At 45.6% G+C, this 26,494-nt stretch overlaps 1 protein-coding gene across 2 annotated transcripts in view; it reads left to right on the top strand.

Annotated features, from left to right (window-relative positions):
• Positions 1-26,494, top strand: part of LOC138526876 (uncharacterized) — a 1,504,711-nt gene that overhangs the window by 1,259,073 nt on the left and 219,144 nt on the right. Inside the window, exons 18-19 of one of the 2 annotated variants that reach the window (XM_069637652.1) lie at positions 23,794-23,883; positions 24,175-24,264. In XM_069637652.1, coding sequence (XP_069493753.1) covers positions 23,794-23,883; positions 24,175-24,264 — 180 coding nt within the window. The remainder of the gene's footprint in view (positions 1-23,793; positions 23,884-24,174; positions 24,265-26,494) is intronic. The other variant, XM_069637661.1, reaches the window with a different exon arrangement.

The following is a 26,494-nucleotide window of genomic DNA, read 5'->3' as shown; positions in this document are numbered from 1 at the left end:
CGTAATGACCGCGTGTCATGCTTAGAACTCGGATCATCTGCGTTCCTGTGCCCAAGGCCTACCACTTATGCCACTTGTAAAGTTCCTATGTTACAAGCGAAGCAAGACCCCGGAGAAAGACAACCCATTAATCATCAGCAGAACTAGTTAAGGCTGTCCCAAAATGGCGCTATCCCTAGCGCCATTGCAAAAGCAATCAAAACCAAAGCCTGTCTAGCCCATGTTCTGCCCCCTAACCCCTCTGCGCTTTTCCGCAACCACAAGTCCCGCTTTCCGGTCAAACCCAGTCCAATTTCTTGCGGTCGTGTCGCGTTCCACACACCAGCGCAAAAGCAGTGCTCCACTCCCCCTGGGCATCCATACCTGCAATACCCTCCAAAGTGCACTGAGGCGCGACGGCTGCCTGCAGCATCTGCCCTGCCACAGAACGCCCACCTCACTACCAAGTACACCCGGCGCAGAATCTGCTGTCTTCTCAAACCATTGTTTTGGTAGAGAAGTTTGTAGCATTTCAGTGTTAAGAAATGCAAAGAAGACACATTCATGCAGAAAGCACCCACCAAGCATACATTAGATACCTAAATCTCCACTCCCCCCCAGGTCAATTAAATATCTGAACAAAACAGTTTCAAATTTGCTACATTCTTTCAGATGTTCCTATTACGCACAAAATTGTATTATGGTAACGTGTGATATTCCCACCCTCCTATTACGCACAAAATTGTAATATGGTTACGTGCGATATTCCCACCCTCCCGTCTAACTGAACCCTTTATTTGTCAAGCACTAAAACACACCCAAGGGCCATTTTCAGTTCGCCCCATTGCATTGCAGGATGGAGGGGTGTGATGGAGGAAGACTCTCCTCCGTGGAGGATGGCCTACAACAGCTGTATTTCTGATAATTGCTAAATGCAGCGTGACCGACACTCATCGCCAACAACCATTTAACTCTCTCTACATGACCAGGCTGGGACTGTGAATAAATATCTCTACATTTCAAAATTTGCATCACATGTTATAAAATTTCCCCTTGGGTGCAATTCAAACAATTAGTCACAAAGAGTGAATTGCCTATTCACATTTTCCATACATACGTTACAGAAAGTCATAATTCAATTAAAGACACAGAGGCAAAGGATTATGCTTTCTCTCAACTTTTCTGTTCGAGCAGCATCATCAAAAAACAATAACAGTGACTTACAAATGCGAAAAAACTACAAGTCCCATATGTTTATTGTCTTTTGTAGTTCATATGTTATTGGACTTTCAAACATGTGACTTTAACCACCAATCCGCATAGTCCATCCCTATAAATCCAGTCCACCATTTTGACTTTTCCTCTTTTTTTTGTCTGGTCTCTTCTGAACCGTAGCATCCCAACTGGTCAACGCTGCAAACTGATCTCTTAACACAACATCATGATCCTGTTGCTTTGTTATCCACCATAGAACCTGAAACACAAATCATATTTCAGACTTCTGTCCCAAGGGTGGGTAATCGACATGAGCAAGACCATTCAAGACTCACTTTTGAAAACATATCATCTTAACATCATTATCATCACAGAAGACATTTAATTAACAAATCATGACATTGATTACTGGGTGGGATAATCCTTCGCCTCTGTGTCTTTAATAGAATTATTACTTTCTGTAGCGTATGTATGGAAAATCTGGATTCTATGCCAAGACACGAAGGCTTGTATTATGCTTGTTCAAAGCTTGCTTACCACCAACATTGCCACTTTTTCCACTGGCTTAAAATAAAAGGTTTTAAACGTCGTGTCTTTTGACCAGTCTGCTGCCTTCAGAATGTCTTCCAGTCTGGCCCCTGCCTGAAAGGCATTAGAGGCTATTGCTCCTCTCACTGAGTGTGCTCCATACCCATCTGCATCTACTCTCGCTTGGGACATACCCTCCTAATCCATCCATCCATCCATCCATCCATCTAGCAGCGTGGCTGATGCCACTGCCACCAACGGTTTCCCTATGGCTATAAATAACAGAGTCAATTCTAACATAATTAACCTGTTATAAATAACGGGTCTCAATTACCTAGTCATGGACTCGTAGGTTGAAATGCATCTCACTGGACATAGTTTGGGTTGATCTGGAAAGGCTTGATAAGATATTGATCTCAACCAAGTTTTTGTCCTTTTCACGATATCAAACATCCATCTCTGAGGGGATAAGGTTTTCCTATTGATCTCTAGTGCCCTGACGTCTGATACCCTCTTGCACGATAATAAGCACAGAAGCATAGCCAATCTGGCTGATAACGCCTTCCTCATCAGCTCGTCGTTATCTGGCCATGATATGAACATTCTCAGGACTTTATCAACGTCCCATATCTGATCATATTTTTGTCTAGGGGTCTAATTATTCTATCCCCTTTCAAAAGTCTGCAAATTAGAGGATGTTCTCCCACTGTTATCCCTTCGATTCCCGGGCGCTCTTCAGAAATAGCTGAGCAGTCTGTGTTGATCGTCCAGTATGCTTTGCTTTGCGCTGCTAACTGAGACAGAAAATTGGCTACGTGTACCACATCTGTTCCAGTGGAATGTACATTCCTTTCCACACACCAATTGTCCCAGTTTGACCAGGCTGTTCTGTATGCCTTCCTGGTCCCAGGTGCCCAGGCTTCTTCGATAATCTGTTCAGCCTCATCCGATAATCCTGGCCTAGCTCAGGATCCCCTGAAATTTCCCATGGCTATGTAATTGAGGCTGCCTATCTTCACCAGAGGATGACGCCCCCCACCCCCTTCGGGCTCTCTCACTATTAGGTTTAACGTTGATAGTGCTATTGGGTTGTCGTAAGCCATCCCTAGCAGGTCCAGGAATCATGCTTGACCCATCCAATCTGGCGTAATCAGCACCATGGATTCTTGGTGCCTCCTCACCTGCGCCAGAGTCCTTGGGATCATCGCAAATGGAGGAAAGGGCATATTCCTTGCTGGGACCCCACTGTAGCAGGAATGTGTCTATCGCTTCCGCCTGTGGGTCTCTGGTCTCCAACTGAAGAAACAAGCAATTTGCCTGTTCCATCTCGATGCAAAGAGGTCTGCCTGCACGGACCCCATCTCTCCATCAGTGTCTGAAAGACTCTTTCGTCCAGCTTCCAATCGCTGCATCCCTGAGGAATGGAGTTCCAATTGGCAACCTCGTTCTGACGGCCTGGTAAGTATTCTGCTGTCACTGATATCTCTCTCCGTCGGTAAAGGTGCCAAAATTCCTTCGCTAGCACTGCGAACATTCTTCACTTCGTGCCTCCCAGTCTGTTAATATATCGGACTGCTGACACGTTGTCCGTCTTGAGTAGCACGCTGCATCGTGCCCTCTCCTGTGTCCACCACCAAGGATCCCGCCAGCAGTTTATGTGAAGGTTCAATACTTCTGCTGACGTCTGCCCCCGGTTGACAGATCTCCGTATCTGGCTCCCCATCCCCACCTTCTGACATCGGATTCTATCACTAGGTCCGGGGATGAGCCAAATATTCCCCTTCCATTCATCCATGTGATGTAACCACGACTCGAGTTCCTCCTTCACTTCTATAGAGAGGGGTATCCTTTGCTCATAGGATGTGCCCCTCCTGAGGTGTTGGATTTTCAATCCCTGAAGAGCCCTGTAGTGTAGGGGCCCCGGAAGATCGCCTGAATTGATGATGCCAGATGTCCCACTAGCCTCGCTAGCTCTCTGAGATATCGTCTCTGCCGCTAATCTGATCCTTATCGCTTTCTTGATATGGTTTACTTTGTACAGAGGGAGGCTTAATGTTCCCCGCACTGTCTCTAACCTAAAGCCCAGAAATTCCATGTTCTGTTCCGCCTGTAGGCTTGATTTCTCCCAGTTTAGTGTAAACCCTAGTTGCTGAAGGAGGTCTACAGTGTTGTCTACCTGTTCCTTGATCAGCAATGTATCCTGGCACATTATACAAATGTAATCCAGATAAATGATCAGTCTGACCCCTCTTTCTCTGAGGACGGTTACTACTGGTTTCATCACCTTCGTGAAACACCATGGGGCTGATGCTAGCCCGAATGGCACGCATGTGAACTCCCAAATTTGGCCTTGCCACCGAAATGTCAGACATTTCCGTTGTTCTACTGCCATAGGTATGGTCAGGTAAGCATCTTTGAGATCTTTCCTAGCCAGCCAAACTCCTTGCTGTAATATGTCCCTCAGGAGGTGTATGCCCTCCATCTTGAAATGTCTGTATTTTAGAAAGACGTTCAGTTCTCTAAGATTTATTATCGGTCTCGTTTTGTGACGACCTCTCACTAGGAACATGTTGCTTATAAAGTTGTCCCTCATATCTGTTGCCTTTTTTATGGCGGCTTTCTGTACTAGTTCTCCTATTTCTGCGTCTAATAACTCTTTGTCTGTTGCGCTGAGCACTAGTGCCTTTGGCCATCTCTCTTGCCATGGCGTACTTTGCCAATCTATGTAAAAAACCCTGTATGGTGTCTAACACCCAAGCATCTGTAGAAATCATTCGCCATTTTTCTACATACTTTGCTACTCTCCCCCCTAGTGTGGGAGTTTGTATCTGTGCCATCTGCGCTTGCAGATTCATTCTCACCTGCGTTAGGTTGTTGTTGATTTTCTGCGTGTCTCCACCCTCTTCCGCTCGAAGGGAAGATCGGGTTGGGTTTCCTTTCATCTTGTTTCCAATGGCATCTGTTTGCGTGGAACCTGTTGTTTGAGAAGCGGCTGGCATAGCGGCCCCTGCCAAAAACCTGTCTGCCTAATACTCTTTTTAAGGAAGCCTGGGCTTTATCGATTGCCGCATATGAATTTGCAAATTTAGTTAATTCTTTTATAAATGTGTCTCTGAAGAGTTTCCATTTGGCGGAAGCTGCTGCCTTCTGATGTGGCCAGCTCGCTGAGCTTGGTATCGATCGTAACTAAAATTGATCTCCTTCTTTCTGCCATGATGGTACTATTGGCATTACCCAGTACATATATCGCTCTCTGGGCCCATCCAGACAGTATAGCTGGATCTATTGCCTCATTTTTTTTCTTTTGCTTCGTCGCCAATTCCATGATTTTCGTAAGGGGCCCAATCACAACCAGCATTTTGTCCTGGCATGAGTGCCACGACCTGTCTAGACCTTTTTTAATGTCCTTAACATACCTCCCCATGAATGTGACCTTGCGGTTGTCAATAGCTGGGGTCTCCGCTATGCCTTCCGGCATGTGTGGTCTTGGGCACTCCGCCCTCAACTTATTTATGGCTTCTTTTGCCAGTGGGCTTCTGAGTCTTCTCTTTATGTATGCCGCTATTGTAGTCAGCGGCTCCTATTCTGAGGAGCGTGGATGTATCAAGGCGCCCGGGTCAAACTCGTCCTGGCTTCTTCCTCCTGTCTTCCACTTTCTTTTTCTTGGAAGCTCTATTACTTTCCTCTTCTTCTGAGGATATAATCTCAACTTCTTCCTCTGATGATTCACTCCCCCAATCATCTTCATCGTATCCCTCTGAACTGTCTGAGGTTGCATCGCGCCATTTGCACTCTTTATTTTTTTGGCTTACCGCCTTTCTCTTACCCTTTCCTTTCAGTGGCGAGCCTGGGGGGGTCTTGGCTTTCTTTCTTCCCCCTTTCTCTATTCCTTGTCCACCTGGCCCTCTAAGTTCTTCCATACCTTTGGAGAACTTTATCCAGTCTTCCATGATTGGCAGCTGTTGTGAGCTGTGCCCCAAACTCTGTCCCAGAGCTTGGTGTAATATCTCCCCCATGCCGGGTTGTATTCTTTTCTGGCTCACTTGAGCTCTTCCCTCTTCACTTGAGCTGGACATTATTGTACTTGACTGGGGTCAGATGTGCCACTGCTTGATAATCCACAGGTATCTTGGGCCTGCACCCGTCCAATTTCTATTGTTTGGGCACATTATATTTATTTAGCGCTCTAGAGGCTATGCAATCCACTGCTAACCTCTTTTAGGCTGCATTGCCTACTGTGGCCACCAGGTGGTGCTGTTCACTTAAACCGCATTGATAACGCTGCTATATCCCTCACATGCTTCGTGCCGTGTTTACCAGGGAAATATGTAACAATCGTTGGATTCAGCAGTCTGGGAGTTCTGATTGCTGCAATAATTGTTTTATGGAAACAGAACGCTTTGTTCTACTACTACGTCTGACTCTTACGATTCGCACTATTCAATTGGCACGGAATTGCTCTTGGGAGTGCCGGAATCTTGATAAGTCACTGTCGTGCTCCTCGCGCTTCCGTGACTGTGGTGCCCCCTTCCTCGCTCTGTATAATTGCGGTCGCCATAATTCTAAATCCCATCACGATTCCAGTCATAGCAATAAAGTATCCTAAAACTTTGCGATATGTTCCACCACAATCATCTATCGCTGCACGCTTCACATTGACCTACTGTAAGTACCTCATAGTATCTTTCAGTGCATATTACAAACAAATAGGAAAGTAACAACAAGGTACTTAACTGGCTGCCTGAACAGCAAAGAAAGAGGAATAGTCAAAATGGTAGACTGGATTTATAGGGATGGACTATGAGGATTGGTGGTTAAATTCACATGTTTGAAAGTCCAATATGAACTACAAAAGACTATAAACATATGGGTCTGGTATTTTATTCGTATTAGTAAGTCATTGTTTTTTGATGATGCTGCTCGAACAGTAAAGTTGAGAGAAAGCATAATAGGAGCCTCAGTGTCTTGACATAGAATTGCAACTGTGGGCCACTTTCCGTTGGTGCCCGAAACAATTCTATGCCCCCTTCCGACCTTGTACCGGGCCATCTGTGAAACCATCCCCATCAGCGCAATTTTGGTGAACACACAACAGGAAACAGTGGTGGTGTCAAGGAGTTCCCCCCTTCTCACCTGAGTCCGTTCTTTACTGGTCTCCTTGGTCGATGCCTTCTTGCGGATGGACCGGATCTTGAAGAAGGCTGCCCGAGTCTCTTCCGAATCCAGAATACATTGAGTTTCCGGGACGCCGAATCCAGGAGGCAGTGGAAGCACGCTAGCCACGAATCCAGGAGGTAAGTAGAAGGGGGAGGACAAGGAAGGGAGAGCGGGATTGGAAAAAGGAGAAGAACCACAAGCTACGGAATACACGTCTGGTCGCTACTTCGCAATAGCATTGAGACGCGGGGAGCCGCGGAAGGCGTGGTCTGGTAGTAGAAAGGCTACGTCCAGCGCATGGAGCGAGAAGGGATTACGCTGGACGGCCATGTTGGGAGTATTCATGAGTGCAAACCCGCTGTGACAGGGACCAGGAAGCCCAAAACGGGCATACTCTGTGATTCATGACAGGTGGGCTCTCCTGCAAAATCAAAACCCATCCTGCCGAACGTTCCCCTAAGCAGCCCCATCCATTGTGGTGAGAAATTCTAGAGCAGATGACACCTCACCAACCCACCGCCTCCACTGGAGGTTGCAGCTCCCCCACGCCACCCCACCCTGGAAGAAGGAGCTCTCATGCGCAGGCTAGGGGCTGGCCACCTGCCATATACCTAGACCTTGCCTGGCGGCCGAGAGACTACCCCGTAACCCACCTGCGGCATGGTGACCGCACGTGGGGTGACTTAACCGTCACCATAGAGCACCACTGCGTTAAAGCAACCGCAAACCTCGCGGCATGGTTACAGGCCGAGGGACACAAAATGTATTTCCATAACCACAGGCCCATACGGCACGGAAAGGGTTCAGGCACACAAGGCCCTAAATCACACAAACGCTCCCACTGCACGGCGACCGCCACAAGATGGAAAATAAATTCTAGCCATTCACCTTAAAATGCAACATATTAAACCTAAGACCCAGTATATTCAAATAATGCAAACATCAAGCCACCGCAGCTCACTGCCAGATCCGACTTACCTTACTTATTTTTAAGCTGCGACATAAATTCGAGCATCAATTAATACTGCTCTACTGTCACACATCTAATGATTTGTGTGATGATGTAAGGCGAGAACCAAGGCTCTATTGAAACATTGGATTTGCCATCTTCTAAGCAGTCCAGAGAAAGAATACACTCCCACCTGTTCGATCTTTCGTTGCCAGCAAGTACCCTGGAACCTGTGCAAAATAGGATGCTCCCCTCTTGCTCCAAAGGGTTCTGTCAAAGAAGTGTTCAGTCTCACCAACTTCCAGAAGCAAAATAAACAAACTAGGTTAAGTGACAGGTGCAACGCTGCCCAGGAGAGGGAAGGCGGGCTGGAGCCCCTCCCATAGCCCTTTGCCTGATGATCGCCGACGACTCCTAAGAACCGCCGAGTACCAGAAGCACGATCACCTGGCAGGGTAAGCCATTCGGGCCCCCCTGCACCTTCACAGCCCTTCAGCGACCCATCTTGGGCCATCACGTTTGCTCGTGCTCATTTATTCCCGTTCCTCATGTGCGGCCGCCAGAAAATGGCCGACGCTCCTGTTGCCCTTGGTTGCCTAGCAACCGTACGAGAGCCCGATTGGGTGCAGCATGGTATTTCCTGCCTCGAATAGAACCGGAAGGCGCTAGCCGGCACTTCCGTCGAAGGCACCCGTTTAAGGCTGTTTGCAAAGCCTATCTGTGCCTATCCGTGACTACACGGGACACTCGGCACAACATTATACTCCTACTTAAGGGACATCTGGGACAATACCTCGAGGACACACGAACAGTACTACCCTGTCTTATGCCCCTGGTCGCTGACGGACGACGCATGGCGAGCATCATATGCCCTGTCCAGGACTCTAATCCTTGTGAGTACGTACATCTCCTTGTAATCGATTCCTACATAGTTATAGCTCATATGGTGCTGTGTATACATAGTATCTTCATACCGACTCTCACACCTGCTATACTGGTCGGATTGAGCTGCAATAGCCATTAATCCCCCTGTATACTGCCGGAGTTCATGCTATTCTCAACCTATATTGCAGCAACCCTCTTCTCGTACATCTAAAACGGCCAACCGCTGCCTCCTATTAGCGAGTCACATTGTGCTAGTGATCTTGCATTTTGCTTTGCGGCCCATTCTTGCTAGCCTGTGTTTAACTGCATTTAGCCCATTCCTGCTAGCCTGTGTTTAACTGCATTTAGCCCATTCCTGCTAGCCTGTATCTCATTGCATTTAGCCCACTCCTGCTAGCCGTGCCTAACTGCATTCGGCCCATTCTGTTATACATGATCTCTGTCTGCGTGTACAGCATGTACTCCCTGCCCCTCCACGCAATTCTGTTAAGCTCGTTACTCTATGAAATAACCACACCCAACCTCCCTAGCCTAGAAATTAACTACCACCACCACAACACTTCCAGTTGTGCCTTCACAATGGACACAGTCGCTCATGTGCCTAACCTGAAACAAAGATTGGTCAAACTCAGATCCCGCACTTCCCATCCCGTCACCTTGCCACTCCCACACTCATACTACACAGAAACTGTCGACTTAGCTCAGCACCACCGAAGTGAACACACACACCCACCACAACAATACATACATAGACCACAACACTAGACGCACACAGCATGCCTCATCTAGCAACAATTCCTACACTCCACGTACAGCATCACATAAGTCAGACACTCCTTCCATACCGATAAAGAACCTGTGCCCCACACCATACAAATACGCCCTAATCAATGTACGCTCTCTCCATGCCCACGCCCTAGAAGTTAATGACTTAATGACCACCCAAGACTTAGACATTCTCGCTATCACTGAGACCTGGCTGAATGAAGCCTCCGGCCCAGCTATCAAGTTAGCACTACCGCTATGATATGCCATCCTTAGACAAGATAGGATGGCAAACTCGGAGGGGGGGTGGCCCTTATTTACAAAGAAACTCTATCCATCAGAACCATACCACACCAAGAGGAAGGAAATGGTGACACTCTATCAGTCAAACTAGCACTTTTGTCAAACATTACAATAAATATTTGTATCATATACCGACCACCTGGCCCCTCTGCCAACTTCATAGGTCAAGTCAATCACCTCCTAGGTAACAATATTAAGAAATCTACTAAATCACTACTCATAGGAGACCTCAACCTAGGATTCAATGACCCCAAGGCCAAAACCGCTACTTCCCTAGCCAAAGACCTCCACGACCTAGGTTTCACACAAAAAATCACTTTGCCTACCCACGCAAAAGGGCACATCCTAGAGTGGATCATAGACCACAATTGTAACACTTCCATCACCTCCAATATCAGCCTCCCATGGACAGACCACAACTATCTCCAATTCGATATCCCAGTCCCAACACACACTAAAGTGCCTACCACTGCTCCGGCAACCGTAGCCAGAAGTGCCAAAAAACTCACTGCAGATAACCTCAGCACACATCTCAATCTGCCATGCCTAGCGCCCCCCTTCTCTCAGACCCCAACATCCTGGCAGAAATATTCAAAGACACCATTACTAGGGCTGTGAACACCATTGCCCCACTAGAAAACAAAAAAGAGAAAAAATCCTTCCACTCCTGGTTCACAGAAGAACTTCAGACACTGCGTAAGAACAAGCGCCAGGCGCTCAAAGAATGGCAATGCAATCCTTGTGACACCACAAAAGATAACTTCAAAGCTGTAGCCCAAAAATATAAAGATGCTATCTTCATCACTAAATCCGAAGCCTACAACCTCTGCATCTCCTCTGCCAACTCCCACTACAAAGAACTCTTCAGTATCTTTAAAGAATTAACTGTACCACCCACTTGCCCTGATGAGATCATCAAAGACGAAGCATGGTGCACAGGCATACAATCAGATATGCTTGCTAAAATAAGCCTCCTCCAAAACAAGATATCCCACCACTACAAAACCTTACCTAAGCAAAGCCCTCATGTACAAAGGAAATCAAATGTAAAAATAAGCAACAATGCCAAATTCTCATTCACTGAAATCTCTGAAAGTGATGTCATTGACACCCTCAGACACCTCTAACCTTCACAATGCAAGGTTGATGTGTGCCCCCCAAAAATCATCAAGGACTGCGCAGAACAGCTTGCACCTCTTCTCACAGCATTCATCAATGCCTCATTCATAACGGGCATAGTCCCAGAGAGCCTTAAAGAGGCATGGGTGCGCCCTCTTTTAAAAAAAGCTATGTTAGACCCCGCCAACCCCAATAACTACCGACCCATAAAAACAGTTCAATTTCTCCTGAAACTACTAGACAAGGCCGCCCATAAACAGATTCAACTTTACCTTGAATCAAACGCTATCCTAGGAAAAAAACAATCTGTGTTCCGCAAGGGACACGGAACCGAAACTGCCCTTCTAGACCTAAAAAAATGAAATCACTAACATCTTTGACAAAGGTAAGCCCGCTCTCCTCCTCCTCCTCGACCTCTCAGCAGCCTTTGACTTGGTAGATCATACCACACTCACCAATCCTCTTACGCATGCAGCCCACTTCTCTAAGGACGGAGCATCATGGGTGACCTCCTTTCTAGAGGGTAGAGCTATGAAAGTATTCTCTAACACAGCCCATGCTGCACCTTCCGTCATCCACTGCGGTGTCCCACAAGGCTCATGTACTGCCCCCACGCTCTATAACGTCTTAAACAAACCCCACTTGAATAATTGGACGAACTTGGGATTACATACAAAAATTACGCCGACGACACACAGGTCCTCCTTACCCTTACAGGGCACTACCATCAGGACGCCACCACCCTACAACAAATTTACTCCACCATACAAGCATGGATGGCTACAAACGGACTCTGTCTGAACGGAGACAAGACCGAAATTCTTATTCTAGGCCAAAAATCCACACACTCCAACCTTAACCCACTGTACATCAATTTCAACATAGACAACTTCATCATCCCAGTATTATCTTCAGTAAAAACACTTGGGGTTCACATAGATGCTACCCTTACTATGGACAAGCAAGTTAGCGCCATAGTATCAGCATCCGCACTGAGTACTAAACTCATCAATGCAATAAAACCATTCCTAACCAAGGATAACTGCCTCTCCATCGCTAGAGCAACCACAGGAGCCAAACTAGACTACTGTAATGCTCTCTTAGCCGGCACTTCCAAAAAAAACCTGTCCAGGCTCCAAACAACACAAAACAACTCCCTTAGAGCTTCCCTTAGCATACCCAAAAGAGACCATATCACGCAAGCCAGGAAGACAGTTCACTGGCTCCCAGTCAAGGACCGCATCTCCTTGAAAATTCTTACAACCACCCATAAATGTATCAACCTCACAGCACCCTCTTACCTATCCGACACACTACAAAGATCTCAATCCACCAGACCGACCAGACAACAATACACTAATCAACTCACCATACCCCGCATTAATAGGACCAAGGCAGGAGGCATAGGCTTCCCCTTCCTCGCACCTCAGCTGTGGAATTCCCTCCCCACTGACCTCAGAGCAGAAACATCCCTCCCTTCCTTCCGAAAAAAACTTAAACTGCCCTCTTCAACTAACCATGCGCACTCACCCACCTTCCACCTAATGTATGTATGCATGTAAAAATACCTGAGTCCAATGTAACACCTACGGACCTGAACTGTATGTAACTAAGTATAAGCAACAATGTAACTAGCGCCACGATGCCTTCGGTCTGCTGTGCGCTTAACAAATGCAAATAAATAAATAAATAAATACTTCGTCTCAGCCTCACAATGGATGGCTTGGAAAAGAGGGTGCTTGCCGGGGTGTGCTGCGTTTATAAACTGATTTTGTGTGATGGGCAAGCTTTCCCTCCTTACTCATTTCCTGTCCTTCTCTCATCTCGGGTCCCCTCTCTCCTTCCCTTTCCTGTTACCTGGCATCCCCTTTCTGCCTCTGATGTCCCCAACTGCTTTATCAGGGTCCTTCCGTGGCCTGTTGTGCGCTGCGGCTAAGGCAGGGACCACCCAGGCCTCCTGTTGCTCAGCGCGTTCCCTGGGATTCTCGCTACTCCTTCTGTGCTATTTGTCCTCTTATGCGTGGGACACCACCGCCATCTCAATCTCCCTCTGTGTGTGGTGAGGCAGAGATGCAAGTAACTCCCACCCACAACGACTTGTCCTTACCTTAGAGGTTCACGGTGCCCTGCCCCAGCTCAGCTTCTCGCCCCCCACCCCCTCGTGTCGAGCTTCCTCTATCCTCCACACGGCCTAACTGCAGCAAAAGAGCGTCTGCTGTGGCAAAAGGGCGCATGCACACATTACAGCAGGGCCTGCTTCACTAAAAAGGTCTTGAGGAAAATAGCTTCTATGAACACGGAGCTGAACGTTGCCTATTTAATAAATGTAGAGAACCTGTGGTCACTTAGGGAAACGGCTACCCAGTGATAAACCAGAGGCGGACGGAGAAAGTATTTCTTGTTATATATGCATTCTCAATTACCATGCAGATGTTAAAAGAAAATAATATAATACATTCTTGAATACAAATGGTGAATTTGGGAGTGAAAGGTCAAATGCTCCACTAACAAACCTCCAACCTCAACTAAGCCAGGGGGTGTTTAAGCTCGCGGGGATCACATTGGAAGCAGAAGATGGGGGTTAGGGCTATGCTTTGCCCATAATGAATCGCTATCCGTGACATTGTCATTCCTTGTGAACGTCAAATCGTTGGCATGCAGGTCCTTATAAGGGCTTTGGTCTACTGAATTGAGACTAATGGGACAATATTCCCCTATGCATTTAATCGTTAGATGCCCCCTGCACCGCTTGTGCATCTGCCAGAGGCTATTAAATGAAGAAAGGGATGCATTTTTTTAGTCCTGTTTCAGGGGAAGAATTGGACCGGAAACCAGACGGAGCTGCCCTCCTGCAAGAATTGTATTCCCAGCTCAACGGTCCGTGGAGACATGTGGCCTAACCCCCCCAGGTTGTGGAAACTCTCTGCCCCCTTATGTACTGAGACTCATGGGACATGGTTTAACCATACACCTTAACACTTTGAACTCAGAGGCAGTTGTTGATATTATTCACTTTTGATCTCCCATCATGCTCGCACAACTCTCCAGTGCATGGGTTTTGTGCAGGTAGGTGTTATGTCTTGTCTTTCCCTGCCTTGGTCCTGCATGAATGCTTGCTTGATAGAATGCCTGTGGAATGTTGTGGTGTGAATGCCCCTGGAGATTCTGTGTATGTCAGTTGAAGAGAGCCTGGCCCAGAGTAAGGGGGCTGGTGGATGTTCTCCCTCTATGTAACTTACCTGTACATGTCATCCTGAACCTGTACCTTGAACCTAAGTGAAGGTCTTACCTTCAGAGTGGCTCCTGACTCATCTATCCCAGAGCAGATCTTATCAATGGTGACGAGGAAACTGAAGAACCTATGGACAAGGCCTAAAGTGAAGAAGAGAAGGACAGAGTAAGAGTGAGCTGAACACAGAGCAGAGCTACAGTACTGTAACCAGAGGATGAGGGGATCGCCACTGCCCCCCGGCCCCAAGTTGAGCTGACCCTGTGTAGAGCATAGCAGCAAGGAAGAGGCAGCTAGGGGGCAGCAGGGGCGGGAGCACAACTGCTAGAGGCAATCAGAGGACCCGTGAGAAAACTGGGGCCTGAGGAGGCTGAAAAAGGCATGGGAAAGACCCTTTTGGTGGTTTCTAGCCTGGGAGGGAGAGCCATCCTGTATGTGCAGGGCATCACCAAGGTGGCCAGTGGGCCTGGGACAGACATTGGAGGCAGCTGGGTTAGTTATTAAACCTCGCCTGGCGGAGACTATTTAAGCATAACTTCAGCAACATTTTGAGAGGCATGGCAGGAAGCATTATCCTGGGTTTTGTGCAATAGTAGACCCGACCCGTGTATTATGTGCACATGTTGAGCTTGTGATTAGAAAGAAAAAGAAAAAGTGACTGGTGTGGAAGCTGTATAATGGCTGTGCACTGACTGCGAGCGACTTACCAATGGTGCCAGCCTGGAGCCATGGACATTGATGAAGTAGGCAGCTCCGGGTGGTACTGCGGTGTTGGCGCTGTCATTTCTGGATTTTTGTGTGTGCCGCAGGGCCTCGAAAGGGATTTGGTTGTGAGTTGGTAAAGTGGCATTGTTGTGGAGCGGCAGCTCCACGCTTTACAAAGTTCAGTAGCGAATGATGACGTCAGCCCTAAGTCCAACGGCCGTGTCGCGCAAATGTGATGGAGAGGTCCATTCCTCTAATATACAGAGCGCTGACTTTACAAGCAGGAAAATAATTTCTTCTGTGGAAGGGCACTTGAGTGCCACGAAGAAACAGTGTAAAATGTTATCCTCCTGTGAGCCTGGGCCGATAGCAAGCTGATAGCTTCCAGTGAAGCTATCAGTGATGGAAGTGGGCCTGAGTGAAAATAAGGAGCAGACGCTGCAGTGCTCAGACATCCTGAGGTACTTGGGCTTGGCTTTATGAGGATTGCACTTCAGCACGCCAAGAGTTATACACTCATTTGGAGGAGAAATGGGGCTACTGTTGCTCGTGTGGCATCAACTTAGGAGACACATTTATGACAGTGTTGGAGGAACTTGATCCTGAGATCTTGGCATTTTTTAAGGAGCTGAATATGCACTCTCACAAGCAATAATAGCGTCTTCTTGAGATTAGAGTTCTGTCATGTGGCGCCTGCTATTTGCTTAGATATTTTGCATGCACCATCCACTTGGGGCGGTGTTATGTCCATTGAATTGGTAATGGTACCCTTTGATGAATTCGGATATTGTGTAATGGCAACTAGATTTCATCTGAAACCTTTAGTGGGCGTGTGTTTTGTGGTACAGTGTCCTTGTGGGGCTGTGACGTGTGGTTAAGTTTGAGTTCTGGTTTGGTGGACCTGACTGAGTCGTTTTTTTAATTTTTGTAAAAAAAAAATTAATTTGATTTTAGCTGAGTAAACTCAACTTTTTCAAAACAAATTACATTACATCCATAGAAAATGACGAAAACGAAAGCATTGAAAAACCGAATCAATGATACATATAGGTTAAAACAAGACAAAATACTTATATAACAATAAGTATGAGGTAATAAAAGAACAGGCAAACATACAACAGGAGTAAAACAAAAATAAAACAAGAATAAAAAGAATCACAAAACAATAGCAATAATTTGAGCCAGTGAAACGATTCACACGATAAAGTATAATAAAACAACAGCATTGGGTGTACAGTGGTGTTGAACTAAGGTCAATCTATCAATAGTCGGCACAACACACCCATCTAATTAAATCACCTGCTTTGCATGTGATGCAACATCATGTAACAAGCTTTGGCTTTTTAAGTTTGCCTCAGTATCATTGGTCACACCCAATTCCAGTGCATTCAGAAAATTAAAAGTGGCTATTCTTATACTCATTACATTGATCTCCAGAATTGCAGGCCATCGATTTTCAGGGGGCATTGGTCCAAAATACATTAAATGTCGACTGAAAGATCTTAGTCTCAGGTCAGTGTGCGCCGGACAATCTACAATAATATCTTTCAACGTTTCTTTCATGTTAAGGTCCCCACAGTATCTACAATAGATCTCTTTTGGGTCAATAAGTTTCCTTCTTACCAGGATCTCTCGTGTAAGATATAGTTTAAAGCGAACGCGAAGAATTACTGATCTCAAAGATGGAGAAGGAGCCCTGCTCAGGTATGCTTCCAGTACATTACAACCTTTTTGTTCAAATCCATAGGACTTAAAATCCTTATATGTAAGATATTTAGTTCTAGTCTTTATCCAATCTGCTCTATGAATTTTGTCTCTTGCACGGTCCGGATTGTTCACCAAAATGTCAATTGTTACATCCGCCTTTGCTATTATTTTGAAGATACATGCTGTCCACATTTGCACAAAAGAATGGGCAGATAATAGCATATGATCAGATAATCAGATAGGCATGCTATTAGTACACACATTACTAGTGTGTACTAAACATTTTCGGAATAGAGCACACAGGCGCCACTCATAGACGGACAACAGTGAGGTCAGGCCCAGCTCATGTCGTAGCCACAGTCCAGGTATGCATACTGGAAGGCGTAGAATACACCTCCAAAATGTAGCCTCTAATTTATTCAGAAACACTGTTGAGATTATATTTTTAGGCTATGAAACAAGAGATGTACCTTTACTGATTTGTGGTAACCACAAAAATATAGGAGGAACAGGTCAATTCAATTGTATGGCCTCTTCTCTTGAATTGCTTAAAGAGAAAAGGATATGGGTTGCATAATTCTAGCAATCACTAAATGAATCAGCCGCTAGGTACGTATAACCACACATTCAAGACGTTATGTCTAAATTACTAAAGAAATAATTTTTTTTTTAAACAAATAGATTGTTGAAAGTAAGTAAAGCGTTGCAAACAATAAGTAAAAGGTCTTTACTGCTGTATAAAGTGACAAGCTAAGACATGTGAATGCAAACAATACAAAATATTAAGTCATTCTGACTGGTTATTAACATTCAAAAATTAGACAGCACATTGTGAAACAAGTTGTGAAAAATTATATAAGCAATTAACATCTTTAGGAAAAGTCAAATCCAACAACTCAAAGGGAATGATGCTTCAAGTTCGGTTCGAGGAGTGGAAGATAAATTGTAAGTGCATGTGCGATTTTACTAATGAGTTCTTCGCATCATGCGTTTCCTATATTTGGTGCATTTAGTTGGAAAGTCAATGAATGATGCAGGGTCTTTTGACGCAAGATATCCGATCATTAGCCGACGTGATCAGGAGCTGGTTGGTAACAAGGATTCCAACTGGCTAGTATACAGGTGTGTTACTGTTCCCTGTAGTTATCACGTTTCGGCGGTAATGGGTAGATGTGAAGTCCGCCTTCATCAGGGCTCATAATCAGGACCCTGTAGGGGATGACATTGGTATAGTATGAGTGGGTATAGTACTGTGGGAGTCCCAATAAATGGGACTCATGTTGAGACTAGGTTTGTTCTCATAGCGACCGGTTTGTAAACTTGCTTGCCGGTGTAGCCACGCTTTGGAAAAACGGAAACCATCAAGTGGTGGGACCCAGAAATGCAGGTGCCAGGTCAGGATTGATGAACTTCCCAGTAAATGCAGAATATTCAAGGGTGGTCTCGAGGCTGTGGAAAGTGAACAGGTCATACGGAAAGACCGTTTTGAAAAATGAGGAGCTAGTAGTTTAATTACTGCTCCAAAAGTCACAAGGTGAATAAAGCACAGAGACCGCTATCATGCTTAGGTGCAAGCGGTACAGGAAAAGAATTTAAGTGCAAGTTAAGAACTGGTCTTGTATATTTACAGGCTCAGTGCCTGGTGGCATTACAGTGTGTTTATGTGCAGTTTGGAGGCGGTGAGCCACGGGAGGCATGTGACCCCAGAAGTAATACCAATATGATGTTTAGGGATTGGTGCTACTGATATCGATCACTGAGGTCTAGGTGCAATCGTGTGGCAAGCAAGCAGAGGGAAAGTGAGTATCCAGTGTTATATCAATATTTGAGGATATACCAGATTAGTGCCTAAAAGGGTACCCCCATCCTGGTTCGTTGCATTTTTTAGGTAGATGTATATACAATGCTCTGGGGATAGCCCGGTGCGAGGGGGGAGCGCGTGGTCCGGCGCGCACACGTGGGCTGTGCCAAAGGTGCCAGGCAGCCACGTATGCGCGCATAGACCAGCGGCTCCAGGCTCACCTTGTTGTGCGGACGCTGGGTCACGGTGTGCCGCTGCAGGAGTCGGCTCTGTCTCCGCTGCGAGTGAATCGCCAAGAATGCGGAAGAAGAAAGCCACCCGTCAAGTGGGACGAACGTATAGCTTGTTTCTGAGGACGCCACGCATGCACGCTAGCCTCTATTAACAAGCCTGGTGTTGGTCGTCGCTGTCTTCGCTGTGAATGGATCGCCAGGAATGCGGAAGGAGAAACCACCCGTCGGATGGGACGAGCGTGAAGCTTGTTGCTGGGGGCGCCACGCATGCGCGCCCACCTCTTTTTTATTATTATTGCCAGGCCCCTTATTGGTAGGCGCGCATGCCCCTCCTTTGTTGAACTTGGTCGAAAATGGGTATGGGTTGGTTGGAGCAACATAGGGGGGGTCGATCAATGTTCCACCCGGCGTGGATGTCACGCAAGAACTTTGGCGGTAAGTGGGGAGAAGTAGAACCTAATAAGCTCAAAGTGGAGGTTGTTGTGAGTGGCCATACGTAACTGAAGGCAGCAGTGCTATTTGGTTCCATGTTCTAATAGTCAGGACGTGCCTGATGCATCTCACCAGATTGCCTGTTGTGGCTCATTGGAAAGAAATTGTGTATATGGGACTATGTCGCTACCGTGCACCCTAGGGGGCCGCGATCAGGTTGATCATGACATAGTGTTGTGATGCATAGTGTTGAGAGAGTATCTGAGCCAGCATCAATAGTCATTGTGTCAGAGGTTGAAAAATGTCATTCAGGCCATGATGATATGTGTCCAGCCTATGGATCCATCGTGCTTCCTTCTTCAAGAGGCTATGGTGGATGTCAGGTCCTCCTTTCACTTTTTCAATCACCCACCACAAGATGTTATCAGGGGTATGTTTCTCAGACAGAAAATGTTCAACCACGGGCGCTGTCAAATTTTTGCATCGGATTTTTGACCTGTGTTCCGAAATTCTGATGTTTATTGCTCGTGTTGTTTGACCAATGTATCTCAGGCCACAGGGACACTGTGTGCAATAAACTACATTTTGGCTTTTGCAGTTTGTCAAGTCCCTAAGTGTCCCTTTTCGTGTGCCTATTTGGAAGAAGCTCATTTTTTTGGTAAATTTGCAAGCAATACAGTTTCCACAGGGATTGTAGCCTTGTAGGGGTCTGAGAGTGCGGGTCGCACTTGGGACCGGTTGGAACAGTGAATGGACGAGATGTTCTTTTAGGTTTTTTCTTCGTTTATAGGCAAATCTAGGAGCAGGGTCCTCAGGTAAATTCAGACGAGCAATGTGCCAGTGCTTGTTGATAATCTGTTTGATTCTTGAGGACTGGGCTCAAAAAGTGACTACGCAGGTGAGCTGTGTATCCGTCGAGCCTGCGTTCTCTCGTTGTAATTGTAAAAGGGTTTGGCGGTTGCAGTTGCGGGCTCTTTTATTGGCTTGATCTGGTTGTTTGTTTGGATAGCCTTGTGCTTTTAGGCGTGTGGTCAAGCTCTGTGAATGTTGCATGTAGTCATCTGGAGAGGAACAGTTTCGACGTATTCGTAGATATTGTCCATAAGGTAAATTGTTTTTTGTGTATTCCGGATGGTTGCGGGTAAAATGTAGTAGGGTATTGCGAGCTGTTGATTTGCGATATAGATCACACATTAGTGTCCCATCCTTGAAGCGAATTGATAGATCCAGAAATTTTATTTCAGAATTACTTTGGTCAATTGTAAACTGGATATTTGGGTTGCAAGAATTAAGCCAGGTCCAGAAATTAGTGAGTTCAGATGGGTTACCGGTCCAGATAAAAATAACATCTTCGATGTAACGGTACCAATGGCTAATGCAGGTTTGCCAGTTGTTGAGGTTGGAGAATACAAAATCATTCTTAAATTTGGCCATGAACAAGATAGCCAAGCTGGGCGCGAAGGCTGCACCCATGGCAGTGCCTTTCGTTTGTAAGTATGTAGTGTTGTCAAAGTTAAAGAAATTTCGACGGAGCGCAATGGTCATAATTTCAACAATGAAATTCGCTGGGGTTCTGGTCTTCGGAGGGTTCAAAGTGAGCCATTCCCTAATGCATTCAATGGCATCTTCTTGTGGGATGCTTGTGTATAGTGATTTGATGTCCATGCTGACCAGCAGTAGTTCCGATGGATTGAATTCTAGGTCTTCAAATATAGTTATTGTGTGGGTGGTGTCCCGGAGGTAAGTTGGAGTATGAGTACTTATCGGTTGCAAAAAGATGCCTACAAATTTGCATAATGGTTCAATAGTTGAACCACATCCTGAGACTATCGGTCGTCCCGGTGGGTTAATAGGGTCTTTGTGTATTTTAGGTAAAGAGTAGAAGCACGGAGTCCTGCCAGCTGGTTTTATTAGGTAGTCCGCTTCTTTTTGCGTGATCCAGTTTCGCTGTAGTGCGAAGATCACAGATTCAGACATTTCTTGGGATATTTCCCAGGTTGGGTCTTTACGAAGTACTGAGTAGCTTTCTCGGTCGTCTAGTAGTGCCAGAACCATGTTTTTATATTGGTCTCTAGTCATAATCACTAGGCCTCCGCCTTTATCCGCTGGTTTAATAATGATGTTTTTATTGGTTTGTAGCGATGTTAATGTTTCTCAGCTAGATACATGTTGTGTTTGATTCTACTAGTTTTCTTCCGTAAACGATCCAAGTCTTCCAATACGCATCTTTCAAATGTTAAGAGCTCGTTCGGTATTTGGCCATCAGAGGGGGTGAAGGATGATGGGTTATGTAGGTCGGAGTCTTCGTCTGCTTGCTCTGGTTCCAAATTGTGGTCATGGAAGAAAGTTCTTAGTCTGACTTTTCTTAAGAAGGTACAGATCTCCATTTCAGAGTCATACCAGTCAGTCTGTGCTGTCGGCACAAAAGAAAGATCTTTGGTGAGCAGTGAGGTTTCTGCTTCTGTTAACACAATGTTGGCCAGATTAAAAATTTTAATTGTATCAGGATTTTCAGATGAATTTAGTATCTCTGTCTGCGGCGTCTGGGGCGTTGATTTGTTCTTCCTCCTCGTGGTTGGAACCCCCATTGAGGCGGGCCCCATGGGGGGTTGCCAAACCCACCACCCCCTAAAAAAGGAAAAAATGGCGATGGACCAGGGTATCCAAAGTTTGCTGGTGGTGGGCCTTGCGATCGAAGTTGTTGTCCCGATTGGTCATCAGAGGATGATCCACTACTGGACCCTGAGAATGCTACCCCTCTTCTTCGATTTTTCTGGTTGCCTTGTAATGGGCCCTGATTTGGATTATTTAGGTAATTGTCGGATATGTAAGGATAAATTACTTCCAAATTAAATTCTTTGGTATCTTTTTGAAGTTTCCTGGTTTTGCGATTCAGGGTGGCAGTCTTGAAATCATCAAATTGCTTATTGATGTCTATTAGTAGGTTCTTGGCATTGATAATTGCTGCGTTAGTGGAGAAGGTAGTTTCCTCAAGGTCAAGATCTTTTTTGATATTTGTGGCAATTCGTAGTGCAGTATTCATGGTTGATACCATGAGATCACGACTGCACTTGGTTGCCACGTAACTGAAATTTGTCACTTATTCCTTCTCATCTAGAAAGAGACAAGGAGTATTTCGAACGACCAGGTCACTAGGAATGATGCTGGCTCGCAAATATTCTCTCAAAAAATGAGCATGAAGTTCTGTGCAAAAATACTTTTTCTTTAGTCGTAGGATGTTATCTCTGAGATTATATTTTTAGACTCTAATCCATATAAGATAGTTGGCATCACTTTTTGGCGCCAGTATATGACTGCTGGGCCAATAGAAAATGTGACATATTTAGACAAAATGAGCCGCGTCTGTGAAATGGCTGAGTCAAGCTTGTTGGTAAGTGGGAACAATTTCAACGTTAACATTGTTGACTTTCCAGTCCATTCTCAATCTATGATTTAGTTTTGGCGTATAGATCACAACTTGTGTTTTTTTTAGATTAATAATCAATCCATTCTCATCTAAGTATGCACTTAGAGCAGTTAAAAGAATCTGCAAATCACTAGGAGTTTTTGAGACCAGAACAAGATCATCAGTGTACCGTAGGGCCCCGACTACAAGGCCCTTCAATTTGGACGAGTCTGAACCTAAGTGAGAAAAGGCAGACTTCACATTGTGGATGAAGAAGTTAAAGAGGGCGGAAGCAAGGATACAACCCTGCTTCAGCCCTCTACAAGTTGCTATGGCCGCAGACAGCAGACAGTAGACCTGCCCATGACAGCCTGACCTTTATTGTAGTGTTTGAATGCAAAGCATAGATGATCATGACATTAGTTTGCCTCTTGAGACTGAGTCTGTAAGGCCGAATGCAGGTCTACAAAGGCAAAATACAGCGGTTGTTTTGTTGCCTGTGCGTGGTCTTTGAGGGCATTCAAAGTTGGCAGATTGACTGCCATTCCAAGGCCGGCAACAAAGCATGTCTGACAGGGATCGCGTTGCGTACAGGTTTGAGTCCACAGGCCAAAATCTCTCAAGACCAGTCTTGAAAAGATTTTACCAGGCGCATCAAGTAGTGCGATCGGGCGATAGCTAGCAGGTGCTCCACAGTTGCCTTTTTTAAAATTGGCACAATCACAGAAGAGTTCCATGAGTCAGGTAGCTTTCAGAGTAAAATCTGTTGGAATACGGTATTGAGAATACAAGCCCATTTTTGTGGATTTGCCTTAAACATTAAATTGGACAGGCCATCAGGACCGGCCACACTGGAGGATGAAGATTTGCATATATGTTCCTCAATTAACTCTTCAGAACACTCTACTTGCCAGGCTGTAGTGGATTGTGTTTCATATTTATAGTCAATAAAGCTAGCATCCGCATACAGCTGGGCAAAGTGAGACAACCATCGCCAATCCTGGTGGAATGAATGCCTGTGGAAGGGTGTGGTGTGAATGCCTCTGACGATTCTGTGCATGTCAGTTGAAGAGAGCCTGGCCCAGAGTAAAGGGCTAGTGGATGTTCTCCCGCTATGTAACTTGCCTGTGCCTGACATCCTGATCCTGTACGTTGAACCCAAGTAAAGGTCTTACCTTCAAAGTGGCTCCTGACTCATCTGTTCCAGAGCAGATCTTATCAGTAGGCTACTACATCAGCTTTTATCTTGCCAAATAAAATCGAGGAGTTACGAGTGCTTATTCAGACTCTTATGAAATTTAACATTGTAAAAGATTGTGCATTTAGACGCATTGTAATTCTTCGTTTTTGAACATTCCTACTGTGATTTGTCTCATTTAGGAAGCTGAACAATGTTACGCAGCAATAAATGAAATTGGCGGTCTCGCTCTTACCACTTCAGCGACTTCTCCTGGACTCGTCAAAGAGGAGGTATGTGCCAACTTCCCTCACGACTGAATCAAAGATGTTGCTAAAAAACAGCATTCGTATTCTAAAAACAGTGTACATCCATCCATATGATTAATGAAAAAAGGCAATGTTATGTGGCAACACTACCTGCTGTGTGGCTCCCCATCCTACCTACCAACTCCCTCCTAATTATTACATTTCAGGTACAATTTCTTTTGTCAAAACGATAGAGGACCCGTTTGCTTTTCCCCTCTGTGTTCCTTTCTTCATTCTTAGTTTTTGAACAGTCCTACTGTGATTTGTCTCATTTAGGAAGCTGAACAATGTTACGCAGCAATAAATGAAATTGGCGGTCTCGCTCTTACCACTTCAGCGACTTCTCCTGGACTCGTCAAAGAGGAGGTATGTGCCAACTTCCCTCACGACTGAATCCAAGATGTTCCTAAAAAACAGCATTTCGTATTCTAAAAACAGTGTACATCCATCCATATGATTAATGAAAAAAGGCAATGTTATGTGGCAACACTGCCCGCTTTGTGGCTCCCCACCCTACCTACCAACTCCCCCCTAATTATTACATTTCAGGTACAATTTCTTTTGTCAAAATGATAGAGGACCCGTTTGCTTTTCCCCTCTGTGTTCCTTTCTTCATTAAGGAATTATCAAGAGCCAAATAATTCACATGAAATGTAATCCACGACCACCATAAAAATACCTACTAATGTGCAGTAAAGTGTGCTCTGGAACAATGAGGCCAGCACAAATTAGTTGGCCTCATTACAAGTTTGGTATCTTGGCGGTAAATCTGCTGAGATAGCACCATATGGAATTACCGTTACCTCCACTTGGTCTGGTGGTATTACCACCGGATTACAAATGGTGGCAAGCGGAATTAGTCCCCATTAATTGGAGTCCCTAGGACTACATGGGGGATTTCGGCAGGATTACTGCTGGTGGTAATTTTGACGAAATTGCAATTTATTGGCCGAAAGGTGGCCAATTACCTGCAGCTCTTAGCTGGAGGTGAATCCTCCACATTTCCGCAAAAACTCATAGTTGGGAGGTACGGTAATGTGGCAGTAACGGTATTATCGCTGCATTTTTACTGCGCCTCCCAACTTATAATAAGGCCCAGTGAGTCTTTCTTCACTGACAACAGTCACATGTGGCTCAGTTTAGCCAGAAAACGACACAAAATTCACACAGACAGGGATTCCCAATAGACCTGCAATGCAGATGTGTGTGGGAAAGACGCGTGGAGTTAGAAAACTGTGGAGGGGTCATGCATGTCAGACACAGAGCCTGGGAGCTGCAGCAAGAACAGTCATGCATCCCACTCAGATGCCAGAAAATCAAATAAGGCACCACTCTGGGAGAGATTGAGAGCAGTAGGCAAAGCGGGAATGTCAGACACTGGGATTATGCAGACCTGGCAGAATATTCCCTGACAGACTGGTGTATGCAAGTGAACAGACCAGGAGATTGAGAGAAATTGGCAAGATAAACAAAGACCCTAGCAATGCTCACTGTTAAGACAGAATTTCATTTTTTTCATATTCTGTTATGTTGATTTATATCGCTCACCACTACATTTGCATGGTCTCCAGGTGCTCACTTGGCTCTGTAAGAAAGTGAGTGGGGTCGATTAGTGAGGGAGGAGGGATAGGATAGAGGTTATGCTCTTCTGTTGGTGCTTGCAGAACCAGGAGAAACTGGCATCTGTGCGTGTCGGCTTTCTGAGTGTGCTGGGATTGTGTGCAATGGGGTTATTGTGTCCAGAGGGGCGAAGTCAAGTGTCTGGGTTGTTCGTTTGCTGCAGTTTGTTCTTTTGGCAGATGTGTGGGGTATGTGTTTTGTGTGTAGTAAGGCTGACCTAATTAGGGCGTGTGAGGTATTTTCGAAGTATGCTGGAGAGGAGTGAGGAGCAAGGGTTGTTAGTATTAATGAAGTTCTTTACCCTTTTTGCTTTTCCTCTTTATTCTTTTGGCTGCAAAACCAGTTTTTGTGGCCAGATAGACTTCTATAGAAGTCCCCCTGCTACTGTCACATGGGCGCTTTTTAAGGACCCTATTTTGGTCCTTGGGGGATTATATCACCCACTCTACATTGGTTTTAGGCAGTAGGCTGGTGGCAGCTGTAATTTAGTTTTGGCTTCACAAAGAGTGCAAGCTTATTCACTGCATTAGTAGTCCAATGTACCTTTTTGGTAGCCATTGGCCTTGGAGTACTAATATATTTTCTTACATTCCTCTCTCTGCCATTTTGTTTTAGGGGCCTTCATTTGTCTAGGGAAACTATGAGCCTTGCCTATAATGTCTGATGTGCACATGTGGGCTCTTTGTGAGCCCAGTCGTGCACCCTCCATTTTGGATTTTCCTGGTTTAGGCCAGTCTCTATTTCTGGGCTGGCCATTTCAGGTCTACTGAATGTGGTCTTGGTTGGTTGATGGTTTAGCAACAATGGATGGTTGCAACAACGAACCAACGCTGAAGCCCTGCAGGAACGCAGCGGGAAGAGAGCGCCATCTCCAACACAGGTGGAACCGCCGTAAGAAGCTGGAACCAAGAAGGCGCGTTGACCTACCTGGAGGAGCACTGCGCAGAGACAAGAGAGTACACAGTTTCACCTGGGA

The sequence above is a fragment of the Ambystoma mexicanum genome, chromosome 1q (genome assembly GCF_040938575.1).
Source record: "Ambystoma mexicanum isolate Mex_15411 chromosome 1q, UKY_AmexF1_1, whole genome shotgun sequence".
NCBI classification, from domain to species: domain Eukaryota; kingdom Metazoa; phylum Chordata; class Amphibia; order Caudata; family Ambystomatidae; genus Ambystoma; species Ambystoma mexicanum.
This window is presented reverse-complemented; position numbering and strand designations above follow the sequence as displayed.